The following is an 18,339-nucleotide window of genomic DNA, read 5'->3' on the forward strand; positions in this document are numbered from 1 at the left end:
ATTCATAATCGCTTGGAATATATTCTCTGAAATGTTATGTACTAACTTTATACTTATTTCTTTTATCGTTTTCATCTTTCAAACTAGTCTCGCAAGTATTTATCTCATGTTCTAAATTTTTCAATAACGCTAAGAGATCTTTCGGAGCGAATGTATGCGGCTCAAAAAGTTCCGGATATTTCGAACATAATTTTGGATCTATTTTTTCAACTTTTTTTTCTTCCGTTACCGTATCACCATTGCTGGTTTTTACACGCGCATGTGGTATTCTTACTTCTCCGGATAAACAGACTTTCTTATGTAAATGTCCGCTGTCTGAAACCAGTCTCTTTCCGTTTATATTAATATTACCAAGGGAACGACCTAGCAATAAATTGTTCTTTTTTATTTATCGTTTCTAAAAAACAAGCATATTTTAATTATCGTTTTTATTCATATCAAAATTGTTATTTACTTAAACCTGCTTCGTTCTTTTCATCTCCAGCCACTCTGATAACAACAAATTTTTTAAAATCTTTCGTCGATGTTGGACTACTCTGACCTGAATTCCAGCCCCAAGCTGTAAAAAATTTGTTTAATTTTTTAAGTTTAATTTTTAAACAACAAAAAGAAAAATGTAGAGAATATCGATCCATATCTTCTATTTAGTATAATGAAATTTAACTGTGAGACATTTCTAATAAGTGTCCAGACAAATAGGATGATATTCATATTATTCGTGTAAAGTGTAATATTGCTTTTATTAGGCTTCTCATAAATATTGTAATACATTTTTTAATAATCTCGAATAACTGATATAAGGAAACTATAAACATTTAAAGTCAGAACGGTCGGATAACGGATAACTGTTCTTTGGAAGGTGTCAAAGAAAACATACTAACCACGTGGTAGGAATGTGTGAAGAGTATATAAGCTAAAAGCACAAGACTCTTGAATCGTAGTCTTACATGTAATTTTAACGAGAGTGATAGTTTAACATGTTATTCACGATCTTTTCTTTCTATTTAATTCTTATTGTGGTAAATTCTTCAAAATGTCCAGAATTCAAAAGACCTCACAATACAAATTGTGCTATGTTTTACAACTGTATTAATTTACCAATTGATGGTTTTGTATGGGTTCCATCAAAGTGCAATGATAATTTGGTAAATTATCTTAATATCTACAAAATATATTTTTAAGTGCATTAGTTTAGCATTTATAAACTTTTTTTTATACTTCCTTTATACATTCGAAAATTATTATGTGTTTAGGTATTTCAACCATATTTAAAAACATGTGTCCTTCCCAGTGATACTTGGTCATGTGATCATTTAAAAAATAAATCATTTTCTACGACAACAAACAAAAATTCTAACTTTATCCAGATTATTGATCATCCAAATAATACACGAACAAATTCAAAATTTCTTGTAAATGCTCATGCATATAATGCATATAATTCTAATGAAACCTCCGATTTGTCAAACAAATCATCCGTGGATCTACATCCATCTATTAAAATTGAAGACACTATTATACATAAAAAAGATAGTAAATATAATAATAATCATAATATTATAAATCCAGTCACAGTCAATCAAAAAGAAGAAAATTATGTATATGAATATATAAATAAAAGAAATCAAACGGCATTACCATTTACAAGTGAAAGTAAAGATCAGATGGAAGATCATTATGTTTGGATAAATCAATTAATTAATCGTTTAACAATTTACAAAAAACTCCTGTTATCTTTAGATCAATTAACATTACCATCAACTGATTTCATAAAACATAATAAACCTGTTGAATCACCTGAATATAGTAAAAATGTTCCAAATATATTACTGAAATATCTTATCCAGCGATATATGTTTCAAACTAATTACCATAATGTTGTTACAAGCACAACTAAATTTCAAAATTTCTCTGATATTGAAAAGCATAAAATATACAATAATGATATAAACTCTTCTGTACATAACATTATAGAAAAATTTAATAAAACTAGAGAGAATATTATACATAAAACAAATAATAATGCAAACACTGATAATAGCATAATTATGATTATTGATGATTTTGGAAATAAAGAATATCTGACAATAGAGAAATATAAATCCATGGCTTATAAAATAAAATCAAATTCTATACATTTTATACCATGCATAAAGGAAATACGTTTTGCAAATAAAAGTGATTGCATCAAATATTACACATGTGAACCATTAGAAGCACATGTAAAAGAATTTACTTGTCCAGATAATACAGCTTTTAATGAATACACAAGAGTTTGTGATACTTATAAATACAAAATATGTAAAGAACATAAATCTGTATTCACTGAATTACCTTTAATAAATAATACAGAAATCAATAATTCTTTAACTAACAATGACATATCCAAAGAAAAAATATGTAAAGAAATTGGAAAAACAGAAGATCCTACTTCAGATACATATTATTATATATGTTATTTTCCAACAAAGATAACGACAGATATTAAAGCAGTTCGTATGAGATGTCCAAATAATTTGAAATTTTGTAAATCAAAAAATGTATGCACTACAAGACAACTTTGTATGGATTAAATAAAGATATATGGTGAGTAGACTGTAATATAATAATATCTTTAGAAATGTATCGTTAAAAAATTTATTTTTACTTACCTTGAGTGGGTGAATTAAATGCAGATCCAATTTCAGAAGACGTATCAGTACTTGATGAACTATGGGCTGGTGAAGTCTGGATTCGAAGCGGAGTAGCATAATCTAAAGCACACATCACTACCTTTTCCACACTGTAGTAGAAATATATATTATTAGTAAAGTATAATTATATTTTCAACTTGTAAACTTAATAATTTGTTTACAACTAATGTTACTTAATGTTACTTAACCTGGATTCAATTTTAGCAGTACCAATATTTGAAGTTGATTCTTCAATATCAATTGTAGCATCATTATTTCTTTCAATAGACGGAGTTGAAGATTCATCTCTTTCTGTTTTATTGGGTAATAGATTTTCTTCATCTACTTTATTTTTTCTATCACATGATTTTTCTATTTTTTCAGCATCATTTGTTGTTTTCTCTGTTCCATTATCTTGATGGCTTAACTTTACAAGTTGTTGCAATGCTTCCAAAACTATTTGTCTATTAGTTTTCAACATAGTTAATTTATGTGAAATAGCTAAGCGACGATCAGGAACAACAGCCATTAAATTAAATCTTATATCTTGTAATTGTTCTCCTGTTGCCATTCCTAAACGATCTGTTATAACTCTTCTAAATTGTTCTGTCCATTCTTCATGTTCTTTCCATGGTCCATGATCCATAGGATATGGTTTTAAACCATCCAATTCAAAGAGTCTACCATTTATTGGTACATAACTTACAAAGTGAAATGCTTCACCAGTAAATCTACCAGTTGAAACTCCAGTATTTTTATCTTGACGTCTTTTAGCTTGTGGCATAGCATGCGAATTATGAGCACAAGCTAATTCTGGTGTGTTACCTATTGCCCATCCTTTATTTTCTGGACACATACCAGATGTATGCAATTTTAAACGCGATAAAGTAGTACCCAAATGAATATTCGGACAATTCAATAAAACAGAGAGTAACGCATGTGTTGCACAGCTATTAGGGACAACCTATATACAAATATATATATAATATAATTAAGATAAACTCTATGATCTAAATGAATAATGCTATTATTGCTACATATATTATTCTTGTTTTTTTTTTCTTATAAATAAACTTGTAATAAACAAAATAAACCTGTTGCGCAAAAAATATGTTATTCACAATATCTTCATCTTTCACAAAACTTTCGGTCTGTTCTACAACTTTACGTCTTGAACGTCTCTCTTCTATCCAACGAAATAAGAATATAAAGCCATAAACAGGACCTTCCAAAGATTTTTGTAAATCATATATTTCTTCAACTTGTACGCCTTTAACACCGAAGTCTTCTAACAAAAGTGTAAACAATCCTAATAAGACATAAAAAAAAGTCAGTCATAATTAAGTTTTTTAATGTAGATATATCAAATATATATAGTAAATACTCATTTATGTTAACACTTAAATACACTTAAACATCTGATCAAACATTAATATATTTGTTTGCTAATAGTATCCGACATCAAATTGTGTATTGTATATGTTGAAATGATAATTTAATGAAATGTACAATACATTTGATGTATTTTATATCCTTCAACTGATAGCTGTTAAGTGTTTAACCAATTCTTGTTTTAAATTTCTAACTTTTTGATACAGATCATTAATTACATTTTACTTTCAAAATTATTGTCCATTTCTTTTTTCTTTGCTTACATGTTACATTAATTGCAAACATAAACATGAAAGTAATAATTAATAATATCAATCTGTAATGTCATATCAAATGTAATTTCAATACAAAGTACTCAATATATATACATATATATATATATATATATATATATATATATATATATATGTATGTATACGAATTATAAACATATAAAACTTCTAAATTATTTTTTATTATATCCATTTATAAATCATATATACCTGGATCACTTTCGAGTTCTAGCCAACCTTCTGTTAATCGATTAATGTCAACAGGCATCCTGCAATCAATTTTAAATCCGTTGTAGATAATAAAACCGTACACTTTTATAATTTTAACCTTATACTGTCAGTTAAAAGCGCCATGTTGCATCAAAACATGTATCACGTGATAAAGTCACGTGATGATGGCAGACATTTCAAGAGAAATAGATAGACGTAATGTATTGTATAACCATCTTTATTATTATATTATACTAGTATAATATAATATGTTTTATATACATTCGTTTTATATGGAAAAAGTTAAATGACTTAAAAACATTTTCATTCCTGTTATATTATTTATAACAATATTTAAATAATGATAGTGAAAGTATATCACAAAATATTAAATGTTATACAACAGGTCTAAACTAAAAATATTACGTCCAAACTATCAAAATAAATAACGAAATTATATATATATATATAAATTATTCTTATTATTATGAATGTATATTTAAATACGTGCGAAAATAATTCCATCCCATTTAAGTAAAAAGAAACTAATCCCATTATAAGAAACTAGTCCCATTATAAATTTTTATATATAAATCAAATCTTACATGCAATAATTGATAGAACCTAATTCCGATTGTATTTTTATAGAATATGTATTAAATCTGAAACCTTCATTAGATTCTTCACAAATTCTATTCAGTCTTATTTATGTATATTATGTGACGTTAGTACCCTATTGACTTTTGACGTCTCGACTTTGATGCTACTGGATTGGCGAATGCAAGTTACCGTCCACCAATCACATTGCTGGATAGAACAATACGAGTCTTTAAGGCTGTTTATCATCCATAGTTTTATAATTGTTTATATCAACAATGAAAACAGACATAATTTTGAAAATAGTAATTACGAAGAACGTATTGAGTAAAAGTATACACAAGGATGAAATAAGTACATTTAAATATATACTATGTTTTTCACTTGTACAGTATTACAGGGTTATTAAAAATAAAAAACTTTACATTATCGATATAATTAATTCAATATTGATTTTGGTATATATAAGGAGTTACGAATATTTGAAAATTACATTTATATGAACATAGATTTATTCGTGATAAACGTAGATTAAGGAAACAATGATTTTTTTAATTTATAGATACAAGAAATATTATTAGTTATTTCATTGAATTTGCATTTTCATGTATATACGAATCCGTACAAGTTATTACGTGATATATTTAATGGTTTGTTTGCTCAGATGGTAAAAGATGGTAAAAGATACAGGACGTATAATGTCTAAGAACCTTTTACACCAGAGATGGCTTACCGACAAAATTTCACGCAACGATCGTAGATAATCTAATATTTCCACTGAAAATGACTTAAGATTTCGTATGAATCAAGAATATATATATATATGAATCAAGAATATATATATATATATATATATATATATATATATATGCCTCTTAAAATACTTTTTACTTAAACACATTGTTGATTGTATTCTTTGTAATTAAGAGGAATGACCGTAAATATTATACTCAATATATTTGAAAATATTCAAAAAATTCTGTTTAATAGAATAGGCAAATATGTACCAAAATTTTGTTTTATATACAACTATGCACATGATATATGAGAAATATTGTACAAAAATAATTTCTACAATTTACTTTAACATTTGTTTTTTTTTTCCTTTTGTGTAATTTACTCAAAATATAACTTTTACTCAAATGATTGTTCTTCTTCTGGACTTAATGCATGTTCTACACTCTGTTGTGTTACAAAGACATTTTGCGTCTTGTTTGTCATATTTGCTTGCTGAAAAATTATGTATTATAATATAAAAAAAAAAAAAAATGTTTTTTGATTTAGAATATTGCGAACTATACTTCATAATTACATACCTGAGTAACAGATGTATTTGTATGGGTACTATTAGACATACATACAACAACCAACTTAGGCGCCACATTTTGCAAATGTGGTTTTTGTGAATTTACATTACTTTGTGCAATTTTTACTTGTTGTTGTTGCGTCTGAGATTGCTGTTGTTGTATCGTACCACTATTTATATTAGATGCAGTAGGTGTTTGAGATCGAGATTGCAAAATAACAAACTTCTGACCTCCAGCAGTTGTAGTTGTATTACCAGTTCTACTTGTACCAAGCATTATCGTTCTTCCTGCTTGTTGGCCAGGATTCGAATTTGACACTGAAACATTTTCTAATAAGAATAAGATAAAAACAAATTACACTGTATTTATATAAAATATAAATCTGATATATATTCTCTTTCTGATAATATTTACTGATGTGATTGATGATAAAAGATAAACTGCAAATATTTTAGAAATTAAGATATTTAAAATTAAGATGGAAAACGTATTATTCATAATTCATGTAACAATAAAAGAGTTACCTGTTTGTACAAGAGTTTTGGTAGTACAAGTAGGTCCCTGTTGCTGAGTTGTAGTTAATGCGGTAGTTGTAGCAGTTGATGCTAAAGCCGTAGGTTGTGTTCGAGCTTTAGCAACTGCTGCACATAAGGCTGGTCCTATGTATCCATAATCCAATTTATATTCTTCAACATAATCTGGTGCTGTTCGTACCGTTTTTAAAACAGGTGCTACTGATTTCTGAAAATTGTCAATTCTTATTTTACATACCTAATCTTAAAAAAATATATATATATATATATATATATTTACATATATCATATTTTTTACTTTTTGAAAAAATTATTCTTGGAAAAAGTATAATAACGATTATACTTACAACGAGTAATGATTTTATATGACCAGCACCATTTTTATCAATATTGGTTAATCCTGGACCTTCGATACATGATTCGATGCGTTCAGAAATCGATTTCACTTTTGGTATAACTAAAGCTTTTATCACCTCTGGACCTAATTCACATAATCCTTCAATTGCTCCATAGAGAGAAGCTAGAGGTGTCTAAAAAAATTATCTTTATTAAGTTTATCTTTAGAGATGTTTATATATATATTTAATAAATTTATCTTACCTCTTTACATTTAGCTAAAGCTTGACTAAACATACGAGTTACTCTAGTTTGTACATTATTCGTAGAAGTATTAAAATTCTTGCATATTTGAGCCATCAATCGAGAAGCGAAGTCTCGCAAAGCCCAATGATTATCAGCTTCTGGTCTCATACACAACTGACGTGAAACTATACAGGTAGCAACTGACGGTATTAACTCGTGAAGCTGTAATTTGATTTCATTAATGGATTAATGAAAAGACTTTCGTATAAATAAATCAAAACAAATATTACACATAATAAACTACATACATATTTTTCAAGATATAGACTTGGATTATCAAGAAGTGCTTTAACCATACGCATAAGGTAGATAAGTAGTGCAAGGTGATTTTGCACAACATTAACTCGTACACCCTCTGCAATAAACGTACACATACGTGCTAACATCTCGTGTAAACCTGGATCTGCAGACAATGATTGTAATGCTTCTGCTCTCCGAGCTTCATCAGAGCCAACACAAGCTTCCGTTATTTCCTTATAATATAGTTGTTGCTCTACACTTAACTCATGAGTCGCCAATTGTTTAACATGTACAGTTTCTACATTACGTAATTTTTGACTTTTGCCACCACCACCTGGTTTTCCAGCACCTATATTTTGATTCTTATTAGTTAACTTGCTTGTAGGGTCAACACTTTCCAATTTTTGAGCTTCTGTAAAAAAAAAAAAATTACTCGTGTTAGCCTTGTTCATAATGATATAAAACTAATGATTACAATTTATTAATATATATGGCACATTGATCACCTTTAGATACAGGAGGTGGATTTTCTGGTATTGTTGGTTGTACGCCATCTATACAAAGCCAGTGTGCACGCAAAGTTATTTCTAAAGGTAATTTGGGCCATGCCTGTCCACCAGACATAGAAACAACTTCATTGAGATCTATTTCTTTTTCTTCTACAAAATGCAATTCACGACCACCGCCAGAAGCAAAACGAAATGGTATATGATCTTTAGCAAAAAATCCATACGTTGGTTCAACATTTTTAATTTTTAATGCATGATCTATATCATGAGTTGTCAAACGTTGACGTTTGCCATGTCTCATAAACTTTGCAGCATCCTATAAAATTATAATGTAAGAATGATACAATTCAGTTGGCGCGTATAAATATATATATATAAGGCACTGCAAGTACAAAAGATAAACTCAATATTGGATAATATGTTTTTTCAATAAACTAGTTTATTACCTACAAAGAACAAAACCATAGAGTTTTCAAGTTGTTTGTCCTTTCTTTCCATATAAAATAAAATTTTTTAAATATTGGATAACTTTTATAAAAAATAGTTTTACCGAAACATAAGATAAACTTCACATGACATTCAAAATGGATTTTTGTTTAGTTCACCTTTTTTACTTGCAACATACCGTATTTACTATGACATTATTACTATAACAATAACATAAAATTTGATATTATTTACTACTAACTTGTATGATTTCTTTAAGTCTGTAACTGACATCTTCAGCAAGATCCTTAGCTGCTTCATCTGGGAAGTTTCCTACTCCTATGCTTTCAGCGATCACTTTTATAGATTCTTGAGATAAAGTTGTCCCATACATAGATTCATTTTCACTCATTGTTGACGTATTTTGATTGTTACATTCCATATGATATACAATATAAACAACTATTTGTCTTATATAACAATGATTTGGAGTATATTATAATTTCCTATTTAGTCTAAACATTACATGTAAAATATTATTTCTCATTAATGGTTAAAAGAAAATTATCTAATGAATTATCAATATTTTGAAATAATTATATTAATATTTCTATGTTATTTTCTAGATTATAAGGATATTTATACAAATAAATATTTACCATCTACACATAAATATTTGACTTTTCTCATATATTAATTGCATGAATGTGTGATACTTATGATTTATTCAATTTGTTAAATCAAATTGATCACTTTTATATCCTTTCATTGACATATATAATATTTTTCCATTTCTTATTTGTCGACGAATATCAAAATACATGATATTTACAAATATAACTTATACAAATTTGATAGTTTCTTCAGTTATGTGTTTCACTTAAAACGACCGTTCAAATCCAAAGAACGTAACGACATCAACGGCATCAGCCATTGCACTAAATTCGACGATATTTAATTGAACATAGAAAACATTTCGACGTTGTATAGTAACGATATATTGGTTATAAAGAAATAGCCAAAACAGGTCGTTAGCGCCGCCTGACGGCGGCTTGTGTAAACATATGTGACGTACCACATGAAATTTATTCGTATCATATATCCAGTAAAAATTAAACTGTAATCGATAGAATACAAAAAAAAAAAAAAACAATATTATACGAGATATTTTATTTAATATATTATAATTATAAAAAAACAAATTGTTTGATATGAAGAAATTTTTGTATTAATCTGATGTAAGACTAAGCTTCGATTTCAAAGATTTCAAAAAAGTATCAAAGTCATTAGAATAAAATTATCAAAATTAATCTAATTATTGCGTGAAAATATTCTCTAAATTTATAAATTTGAAAAATAAAAGTCATAAAAAATTTTTTAAAGCTTATCGCTGTGGAGTTGATGTTTTCCTAATATTCTATAATAAATATCAAAATTAATTAAATTAATTAGTAATTGAAAACTACCATGTCTTTTAGTTCATGATTCTGCCGATAGTAGTCAATTCAAATGAACAAATCACTTAAAGAATCTGAATCTTGCTTTTCTTTATCATCGCTTCGTTCTTTATTAAATTCTAATATAAAATCTTAAGTTTTATTGTACATGATATATATACATGTATATACATAATAAAACAACATACATAAAAAAAACATATATATAGATATATATAAACGTGTATTTGGCGATTCTAATATCAATTTTTAAATTGTTAGATTATTTTCGAACGATTATCGATAATAGAATAATGATATCTCTAATTTAGTTTTTATTGTCATCATTGTAAAAAAGATCATTTATTTTGATTCATATTAGATACTAAGTTGTTCTTTGAAGCATAAATTGTGAATTATTAAAATAATTTATTCATAGTGCTTGTTAATCTCGTAAGTATATCTCTTTTCCTTATCGTATTTTTTGTTTATTTCATTTTCTCTTTCTATGTCTCATGTTCTCTCTCTTTCTCATTCTCTTATTCTCTCTCTCTCTCTTTCTCATTCTCTTATTCTCTCTCTCTCTCTCTCTCTCTCTCTCTCTCTCTCTCTCTTCCTCTCACTCACTAATTCCACGATAAAAATCTAAGAATATATAAATTTATAATAATTATTTATTTATAATATTATTTATCGTTACTAATCATATACAATCAAGTTTGCATTAATAAAAAAGAAAAACTGTAATTTTCGCTAATCTTATCATATAAAAGAAAGATTATTATTGTTAAAAAATTGAAATCGTGTTTTGAAACTAACAATCACCTACTTGTTATTTGTTTTCCATCAAACTTATTTGATTTTTTCAAAACAATATAATTTTTCTTAAATGATTTTCCTAGAACATATACTTGTCAATTTTCCTTTTTATAAAATTATCTTTGTACTGTCATTACTTTGTCACATTTTGATGATTTCCATTCGAAATCTATTTGTAATAAATATTACTTATAATCATTGTTTTCTTAATTGTTGTAGCTTTTTAAATAAATTATTACAATGTTGATAATGATATAACAAGTTTTGTAATTGTTGCATTCGTCTAATTATAATTAGAATATAAACAAAACATTAACAGATTTGTATTTCTTATATTTAAAAAATGTATAAATTTTTTATTTTACAGGATAAAATGACTAATATCAAATATTTGAGTATTGCTGTTCTTTTATCTGCATTTATTGTAGATACAATAATAGCAAATCCCTTTATACAAGGAAATATAAGTAAACAAATAATATAAACATCTATATAATCAAATGTAATTCATTTATTTATATTATTTATATTTTTTGTTGTATTTCAGATAACATTATTAATTCAATTGATGAAGATTGTAACTGTATTAGATATAATTGTGGATGTTGCAAACATATAGAATATGATATCGTTTTTCTAAATGGAACATGTTAGTAATAAATATTAATATTGTTAATGCATATTAATAATATATTTATATTTTCTTTATAGCAAAATATTATTTTTAGTTTGTGGAAATGCATCTTATTTGGAAAAAGATTATGGATTTTCTGTCACTATGTCTTACAATAATTTCTCTATAATCAATGAAACAATATCAGGTAATCTATACAAAAATTTCTAATTGATTAAATACATTCTATATAGACACAATATATATTTAAATGTATACATTTTTATAGCAAGAAATCCACCACCAGTTTGCTACAATTTTCTAGAATTTGCACATTTGCTATCATTGCCAAAACTGCCACATTTAATTTATATTTGCTTACGTCTTTATGACATAGATATAAATAAAAATGGTTTTCATTTATGTTTTGAAATAAAAATGAAAGTATTTGCACACGAAATAATAGTAATACCACTAGGTTGCATTAATAAATTTAAATATGCAAACAAGATATATAAAGCATATCCCAATGTCATAATGATATAACTTTATATCAATGTCATATGTCATAAGCTACAGATATTTTTATTGTAAGTTAAGTATATTTTAAATATTTACATTTAATTCTGTTAATGTTAATAATTATTTGGTATATCAATTCTTTTGTTTGCATTAATTATTAATAAATATATTTATTAAAATTGAAATTCAAGTATTTACTAATAATTAAAAAAAAAAAAAAAAGATTTCTTACAATAAAAAATTTTTCTTCGTATAAAAACATAAAAAAGTAAATTGTAAATTGTAAATTGAATAGATAATTTAATGTACCTAGTTCAGCATTGCAATCAGAAGCTTTTTCCATTCGGCAGCACAATCATTCTGGAAAAAAGAATAAGTGAATATCGTTGGTAAAAAATATCATAAAGAGTAATCACATTATTCGCACACGTGCATGTTTATTAAAAACAAATATAGATATTACATTTGTGAGACACGCGAATGATTAATACTTAATATTAAGGATGCATGATTGAATCACTCTCAGGTAAGAAGAAAGTCACCGTAATCTTTCATTAATTCAAAAGTGCGATCAGAAGGCGTTTAAAGTCTTCGCTGCAGTCGTTCTGTAAACGGAAACAAAGATTTTTGGGAAAAATTAAAGTCTGCGTTAATATGGAAGCAATCGTGTGTGAAAATTTGTACTAATCTTTCTTTTTTTCATATACATGTACCTGTGCGTGTTTATATATATATATATATATATATATATATATATATTCACACCACGGCGAATATCATACATACGCATGCATGTTCCAAAAATAAATTACAATTAGTATACTTTGTTATTTACACACATATGTATTAATGGTAATTGTATTAATCCATAATCCTCGTGTTACTACCATATTTTTATTTATCAAAGCCCCTGCGAGAAAGTTATAAATCGGATAACGTAATGACTAAATAGTCGATATTTTCATAAAGTAACGCAAATTGAAGATACAAAATATTGTTTTTTTTTTTTCTTTCTTTTTTTTTTTCTTTTTTTTTTTTTTTTCTTTTTTTTTTTGTAGTAACTCACAGCCTTTGTTTTATGAGATTTCGATTAATCTTTTCTCTTAAAAGGTTCGTATATAACGTAATTTTAAAGTGCAGGTCAGCATGATCAATAAATGCGATTATCTGCATTTTATTCGAGGGACAAAATGAATAAAAAATAAAAAAAAAATAAAAAGAAAGAAAGAAAACAAAACGAAATGAATTGAAAAAATATTGGAACACGCACACACATACATATATCAAATCTTATTCACCCTCAATCGTGAGAATCATATTGAGAAGAAACTAATTAACTTAAAGTTTAGGAGAGATAATCATTACGTATCATCCATGGTATTAAAATACGATTTAAAAGCAAAAAGGAGATGTTGAACGATCGAAACGTTTTCATCCGAGTAGAGCAAGCAAGAGTCTCTTGTAGTCACCGGAAGTGTCATCCTGAAATTTATGGAAATTTATGGGAAGGTAGGATATAGCGTAAGTGAGAGAGTTAAGAAAGAAAAAAAAAAGTAGTCTATATGTAAATGTTGTCAATGCAATGAACAAATACTATGTGGTTATATATAATATATATATATATATATATACACACACATATATATATACATACATATTTTAGTGAAAATGAAGATTATCAACATCGTTTAAAAAAATTGATCAACTTACATCGATGTCACCTGCAAGAGATGTCCCATAAATTTTCTGATAATCCTCCTTGATGTCACCCAAATCAATTTCTGATCGTGCTACTATTATTCGTATTAACGTTGAATCAGTAGTACCGATTCCATTCATAGCTTTGTAAAGCCTTTCTGCGAAGTATCCGGTTTTGTCTCGGGCGCATTTCACTGAAGAAAAAAAAAAATATATATATATATATTTTTTAGTTTACGAAGAAAACCTTTTTCATTCATTCTTTTTCTTTTTTATACGAATTTTATATGGTATTCGTCTGATCAATGAAGTATTTTCTTACCAACTGCAAGATAACCATCTTCGAGAGAGCCTGAAAATTCTTGTTTGATAGCTTCTTCCAATGAATGACCAGCTAGGCGTTCGTATTCTTTGAAAATTTGTCTCAATTGTGGGAAACTTCTCGTGATCAGTACAGCATTAAACGTACTCTCATCCGTTCCCCATTGTTCTTCACCAGCAGCTAAAAGTTTTTCGGCATCCTCCGTCGCAGCCGCAACGTCGACTTCTGCACTTTCATCTCTGTTTGCCTAAAATAACATTGATATTACATCAATTCTAATCGATTCAAATCAATTATTCCTTAATATTCTTTTACTTACACACGACAAGGAAACGAGAAGTCTCTTGAAATGTCCAGAAGTATCGCTTTTAAGATCATCCTCCAATTCAGTATCGTATACTATATACATATAAATAAATAAAAAAATTAAAAAAAAAAAACAGAAACGAAAAGATAATTAGATATTAAAAAAGAGGAGAAAAAAGGAAAGAAAAGAATTGAATAAAAAAAAGCTTACGCTCTTTATAAACGGCAGCTATAGTTTTAACGCCATAATTGCTAAGAGATGCGAGTACTTCGATAAGAGCACCTTCGTCTGTGCCCATTCCAGAAATTGCATCGTGCAATTCTTTTGCATAAAATTCTGGAAGTGGTGTCATCAAGGCGATAATAGCTTTTTCAAAATTCCCGCCAAGTTCGGACTTCAATTCGGAGATAAGATCTTTCCCGTACATCGTTTTAAATTTTTCAGCGATTTCAAGACGTTGAACGATTCCACGACGAGCAAGTACATCGATAATGGCTTGTTCATCGGTACCAAAACCTTTCATCGCTGTTCGTAAAATAGTCGCATCATCTTCGGAATTGAAAGGATCAGCCGGGTAGACGGTTGGCGTGCACTATGAAAATACGCGGGATATTTAAAATACGAGATATATTTTAAGATATGTATCGTAATAAAAAGATGAATATTTAATATGTATATATATATATATATATTATATATTATATATTATATATTATGTACGCATGGACATACCTGCACGTGATAATATTGATTGGGAGACATCTCTTCTTTTATTTCTAAAAAAAAAAGGAAAAGAAAGAGGAATATTAAGCGATGTTCTTATAGGATTATTTCTTTGTGCGCAATAACCATTCAACAGAAAAATATTAACTACGACGATAGTTTAAATTATCTAAACAATCTGATAGATTTAAAAACTTTGTCACTTAAGTCATTTTCCTAAACATTTCATTTCCTTTGAAAGATATGTAAAAGATTCATATATGTAAATCGAGCTGTTATCAAAGCACTATCTACTGCATTATCAAACTGCTTTAATTACGTATCATTTAACGATCTAAGAAGGTATAAACTCTCGTCTTTCACGTAACACGATACGCCGGACATTATCGATCGACAGATACATCCTATTCCGTAATTACGAGGGCGAGGTAAAATGTATGTCAACACGTTTCACAGTAACACGCAAGGTCATCGATCTTTTGTAATTAATCAAGTTAAAGTAGAAGTCAAAAAAAGGGGAAACAAAAAACGACAAAAACAAAACTAAACATCGAGATAATTCATGATTCTGTTCCGTGTTGATTCGAGTCGGCTAAGAGAAAGATACGATAATAATTTTATAGCTTTATCGATTAATATTCGAACATTACACGTAGTACGATTGAAGACCGCCATTTTGGTTCTTTTTGATCGAAGAGAATAAAAATGTTATACACGCACGTCGTTCGCTAAAGAAAACCACAAAAAAGTCAAAAAGAAAAAAGGAAAAAAGAGAAAGAAATTTCTTCGAACTTCGACATCGATACAAAAGTAAAAAGAACGAATTATTCTTTGGGTGTGGCTTCCTTTACCTTTTCTTTCGTGGTTAAAGGTAAGACGCAATCTTTCTTTTCCAAACACAGTTACCGGTACCAACTCGTCGCACGAACTGTCGGTTGCTATGTGTGCTTCATACGGTATAATGAACACTGGACCAACTATTGAGAGTGGGGAGGATAGCAAGAAGAAGAAGAAGAGGAGGAAGAGAATATGCGGTAGTGGAGAGGAAAGGAAAGGAAAGGAAAGGAATTCAGAGAAGTCTCGACGATTCGTCAGGCTATTCAATGACAAATACAACAAACCGTATTACTTAATTGCGTTGGTATGTTTTCTGTATTACAGCAGTTATTTCGTAGGATATTTCAAGAAGTCGAGTTTGAACGAAATTACCATTTATTTGATCTTCTTTTTTCTTTTTATTTTCAAAGTTATTTTTGAAGCGTGACTTATGTTAATAGTACTGTATAATAACATCATTGTTTGTAAATAGAAAATACTGCGTAACTCGAGCCTCTTAAATTTGTAAAGTAAAGTATTGGTAAAGAATGATATTGTAATATATAAAGTAATAAGTAACATAATATGTAAGAAACGTTCTATTGCAAATTGTTACTTTTTTTATCTATCACGTTGCAATGAAAACAAGGTCTAAAATAGTATGCTATTATATTATATATTACATAATTTATAGAGAGTTTTTTGTAGATATTCCTTATCTATGTTTAATCAGAATTATCATTGATCTAGTTATCATAACAATTATTTCGAAATTACGAAAGATAAAGTAATAGAAAGGATGAAAAAGAACGATTAGAAAAGCGATATCAAAAAGTGAAAATCGAGTTTGACGAAATTAGTACTAATTTATTAACATATTCGAAATTTGTTATAATTTCTAAAGTTATAGTTAAAACGTGATATCTGTCAATAGTATAATGACATCATTCCTTGCAAATAGAGAACTATTAATAATGCATAATTCAGCCTTAACCTTAGTTTTGAAAATGAATTATATAACGAAGTATTGATAAACATTGAAATAATAGTATGTAAAGTAACAAGTAATAAACGTTCTAATCGCAAATTGGTACTTTTTTTTTTTTCATCTACCATATTATTCCTTAGAATGATAAACAAACAAATTAAATCAATTAAATATTAATATTAATTAATAAACTTTGAGGCAAAATGAAATTATTATTTTTATCTACCCCGTTATTTACACACGAGGAAAACTAAGTTCCTCAAAACATTACGTCGTTATAGAATGAAATAATAGAAAGTTTTAATGTATATTTTATTTCTATTCGAAACAATCGTCATTGTCATCGATCGAATTGTTCTAACGATTATTTCAAAAAGTTGTATAATGAGAAAGATGTAGCAACGAAAAGCGTGATAAATAATTAATTCGGAAATGAATAGAAAAGCGTTACTAAAACAATTTCCTATGTTCACCTGTAATATTTCCGGGTAATCGATAAACCGGAGACGGAACGAAAACTAGAGTTTGAAGTCAACCAAAGGGACGATCATCGACGATGAGCCGGCATAGACTGCAGCACGAAACTGAGAAACTGAAATCTTGGATGGTGTGTGTGCGTGACAAAGAATGGAAGGAGAAAAGGAGAGGAAAGAAGAAGAGGACATTGGTGGGATCACGACGCAACGCTACTACGACTAACTTTGGTCGATGACGTGGAGAGCCATGTTAAGATAGAAAGAGAGAGAGAGAGAGAGAGAGAGATGTGAGAGCAAAAAGAATAGAAGAGAGAACGTATCGACACGCTAGCAAATTCGTCGAACTAACGCTGATTGGAATCCGCAAGAAAATAAGTACAAGGAGATTGGATGATTCATCGGCTTTGGTAAAAAAGAAAGATAGAAGAGGAAAGAGAGAAAGAGAGAAAGAGAGAAAGAGAGAGAGAGAGAGTAGTAAAATGTGACAGAGAGAGAGGGAGAAAGAGAGTAGTAAAATGTGAGAGAGAAAGAGAGAGAGAGAGAAATAGAGAATAGTAAAATGTGATAGAGGAGAAGAGAAAGAGAAAGAAAGAAAATAATGAATGTATCAGAATTAGAAAAAGAGAGAGAGAGAGAGAGAATAGTGACGTAGTATTACGTTAAGAGAACTGTGTTATCCAATTATTTTTGTGTCCACTATACTTCTTCTACATTTTCAAAGGATTTGAATATAGAAGAATATATGTTTGTTTGTTGTGTGTGTATGTTTACGATTACATAAATGAATATGTGTTTTGTCCTTTGATAAATTAGTTTTGA

At 28.1% G+C, this 18,339-nt stretch overlaps 4 protein-coding genes across 15 annotated transcripts in view; 1 reads left to right on the forward strand and 3 right to left on the reverse strand.

The window, feature by feature from the left end:
• Positions 1-5,445, reverse strand: part of LOC122634902 (ubiquitin carboxyl-terminal hydrolase calypso) — a 7,001-nt gene extending 1,556 nt beyond the window's left edge. Inside the window, exons 1-7 of one of the 4 annotated variants that reach the window (XM_043824402.1) lie at positions 5,152-5,445; positions 4,547-4,605; positions 3,767-3,981; positions 2,882-3,636; positions 2,652-2,782; positions 461-559; positions 47-363 (exon numbers count right to left, since the gene is read on the reverse strand). In XM_043824402.1, coding sequence (XP_043680337.1) covers positions 47-363; positions 461-559; positions 2,652-2,782; positions 2,882-3,636; positions 3,767-3,981; positions 4,547-4,605; positions 5,152-5,153 — 1,578 coding nt within the window. In that variant the 5' untranslated portion in view covers positions 5,154-5,445. Of the gene's footprint in view, positions 1-46; positions 364-454; positions 560-2,651; positions 2,783-2,881; positions 3,637-3,766; positions 3,982-4,056; positions 4,076-4,546; positions 4,814-5,151 lie in introns of those variants that run through there. The other 3 variants (XM_043824400.1, XM_043824401.1, XM_043824403.1) reach the window with 3 other exon arrangements.
• An 803-nt stretch (positions 5,446-6,248) lies between these two features.
• On the reverse strand, positions 6,249-9,859 carry LOC122634901 (transcription initiation factor TFIID subunit 6-like). Of its 2 annotated transcripts, none has more exons than XM_043824398.1 (9): positions 9,460-9,859; positions 9,063-9,315; positions 8,372-8,690; positions 7,874-8,277; positions 7,584-7,787; positions 7,331-7,513; positions 6,975-7,191; positions 6,460-6,779; positions 6,249-6,373 (listed from the first exon to the last, which is right to left on the reverse strand). In XM_043824398.1, exons 2-9 carry the CDS (start codon positions 9,240-9,242, stop codon positions 6,278-6,280), a joined length of 1,923 nt encoding a protein of 640 aa, XP_043680333.1. In that variant the 5' UTR covers positions 9,243-9,315; positions 9,460-9,859; the 3' UTR covers positions 6,249-6,277. The 2 variants fall into 2 exon arrangements, with proteins under 2 accessions (XP_043680333.1, XP_043680334.1); XM_043824399.1 differs by having other exon boundaries at positions 6,460-6,767; positions 9,460-9,857.
• Positions 9,860-11,428: 1,569 nt separating this feature from the next.
• LOC122634906 lies at positions 11,429-12,363 on the forward strand. The gene is made up of 4 exons (XM_043824415.1): positions 11,429-11,522; positions 11,603-11,704; positions 11,784-11,876; positions 11,958-12,363. The coding sequence occupies exons 1-4, from the start codon at positions 11,429-11,431 to the stop codon at positions 12,212-12,214; spliced, it is 546 nt and encodes a 181-aa protein (XP_043680350.1). The 3' UTR covers positions 12,215-12,363.
• Positions 12,364-12,392: 29 nt separating this feature from the next.
• Positions 12,393-17,759, reverse strand: LOC122634905 (annexin B9-like). Of its 8 annotated transcripts, none has more exons than XR_006328507.1 (8): positions 17,518-17,755; positions 15,250-15,293; positions 14,728-15,109; positions 14,530-14,609; positions 14,211-14,457; positions 13,901-14,082; positions 12,654-12,795; positions 12,410-12,550 (listed from the first exon to the last, which is right to left on the reverse strand). XR_006328507.1 is itself a non-coding variant. In XM_043824413.1 (8 exons), exons 3-8 carry the CDS (start codon positions 15,277-15,279, stop codon positions 13,622-13,624), a joined length of 972 nt encoding a protein of 323 aa, XP_043680348.1. In that variant the 5' UTR covers positions 15,280-15,293; positions 16,092-16,336; positions 17,518-17,755; the 3' UTR covers positions 12,603-13,621. The 8 variants fall into 8 exon arrangements, 4 of the variants coding, with proteins under 4 accessions (XP_043680347.1, XP_043680348.1, XP_043680346.1 ...); XR_006328505.1 differs by lacking the exon at positions 12,654-12,795 and adding an exon at positions 13,489-13,672 and having other exon boundaries at positions 12,413-12,550; XR_006328506.1 differs by lacking the exon at positions 12,410-12,550 and adding an exon at positions 13,556-13,672 and having other exon boundaries at positions 12,603-12,795.
• Between the last annotated feature and the right edge of the window lie 580 nt (positions 17,760-18,339).

The sequence above is a fragment of the Vespula pensylvanica genome, chromosome 16 (assembly GCF_014466175.1).
Source record: "Vespula pensylvanica isolate Volc-1 chromosome 16, ASM1446617v1, whole genome shotgun sequence".
NCBI classification, from domain to species: domain Eukaryota; kingdom Metazoa; phylum Arthropoda; class Insecta; order Hymenoptera; family Vespidae; genus Vespula; species Vespula pensylvanica.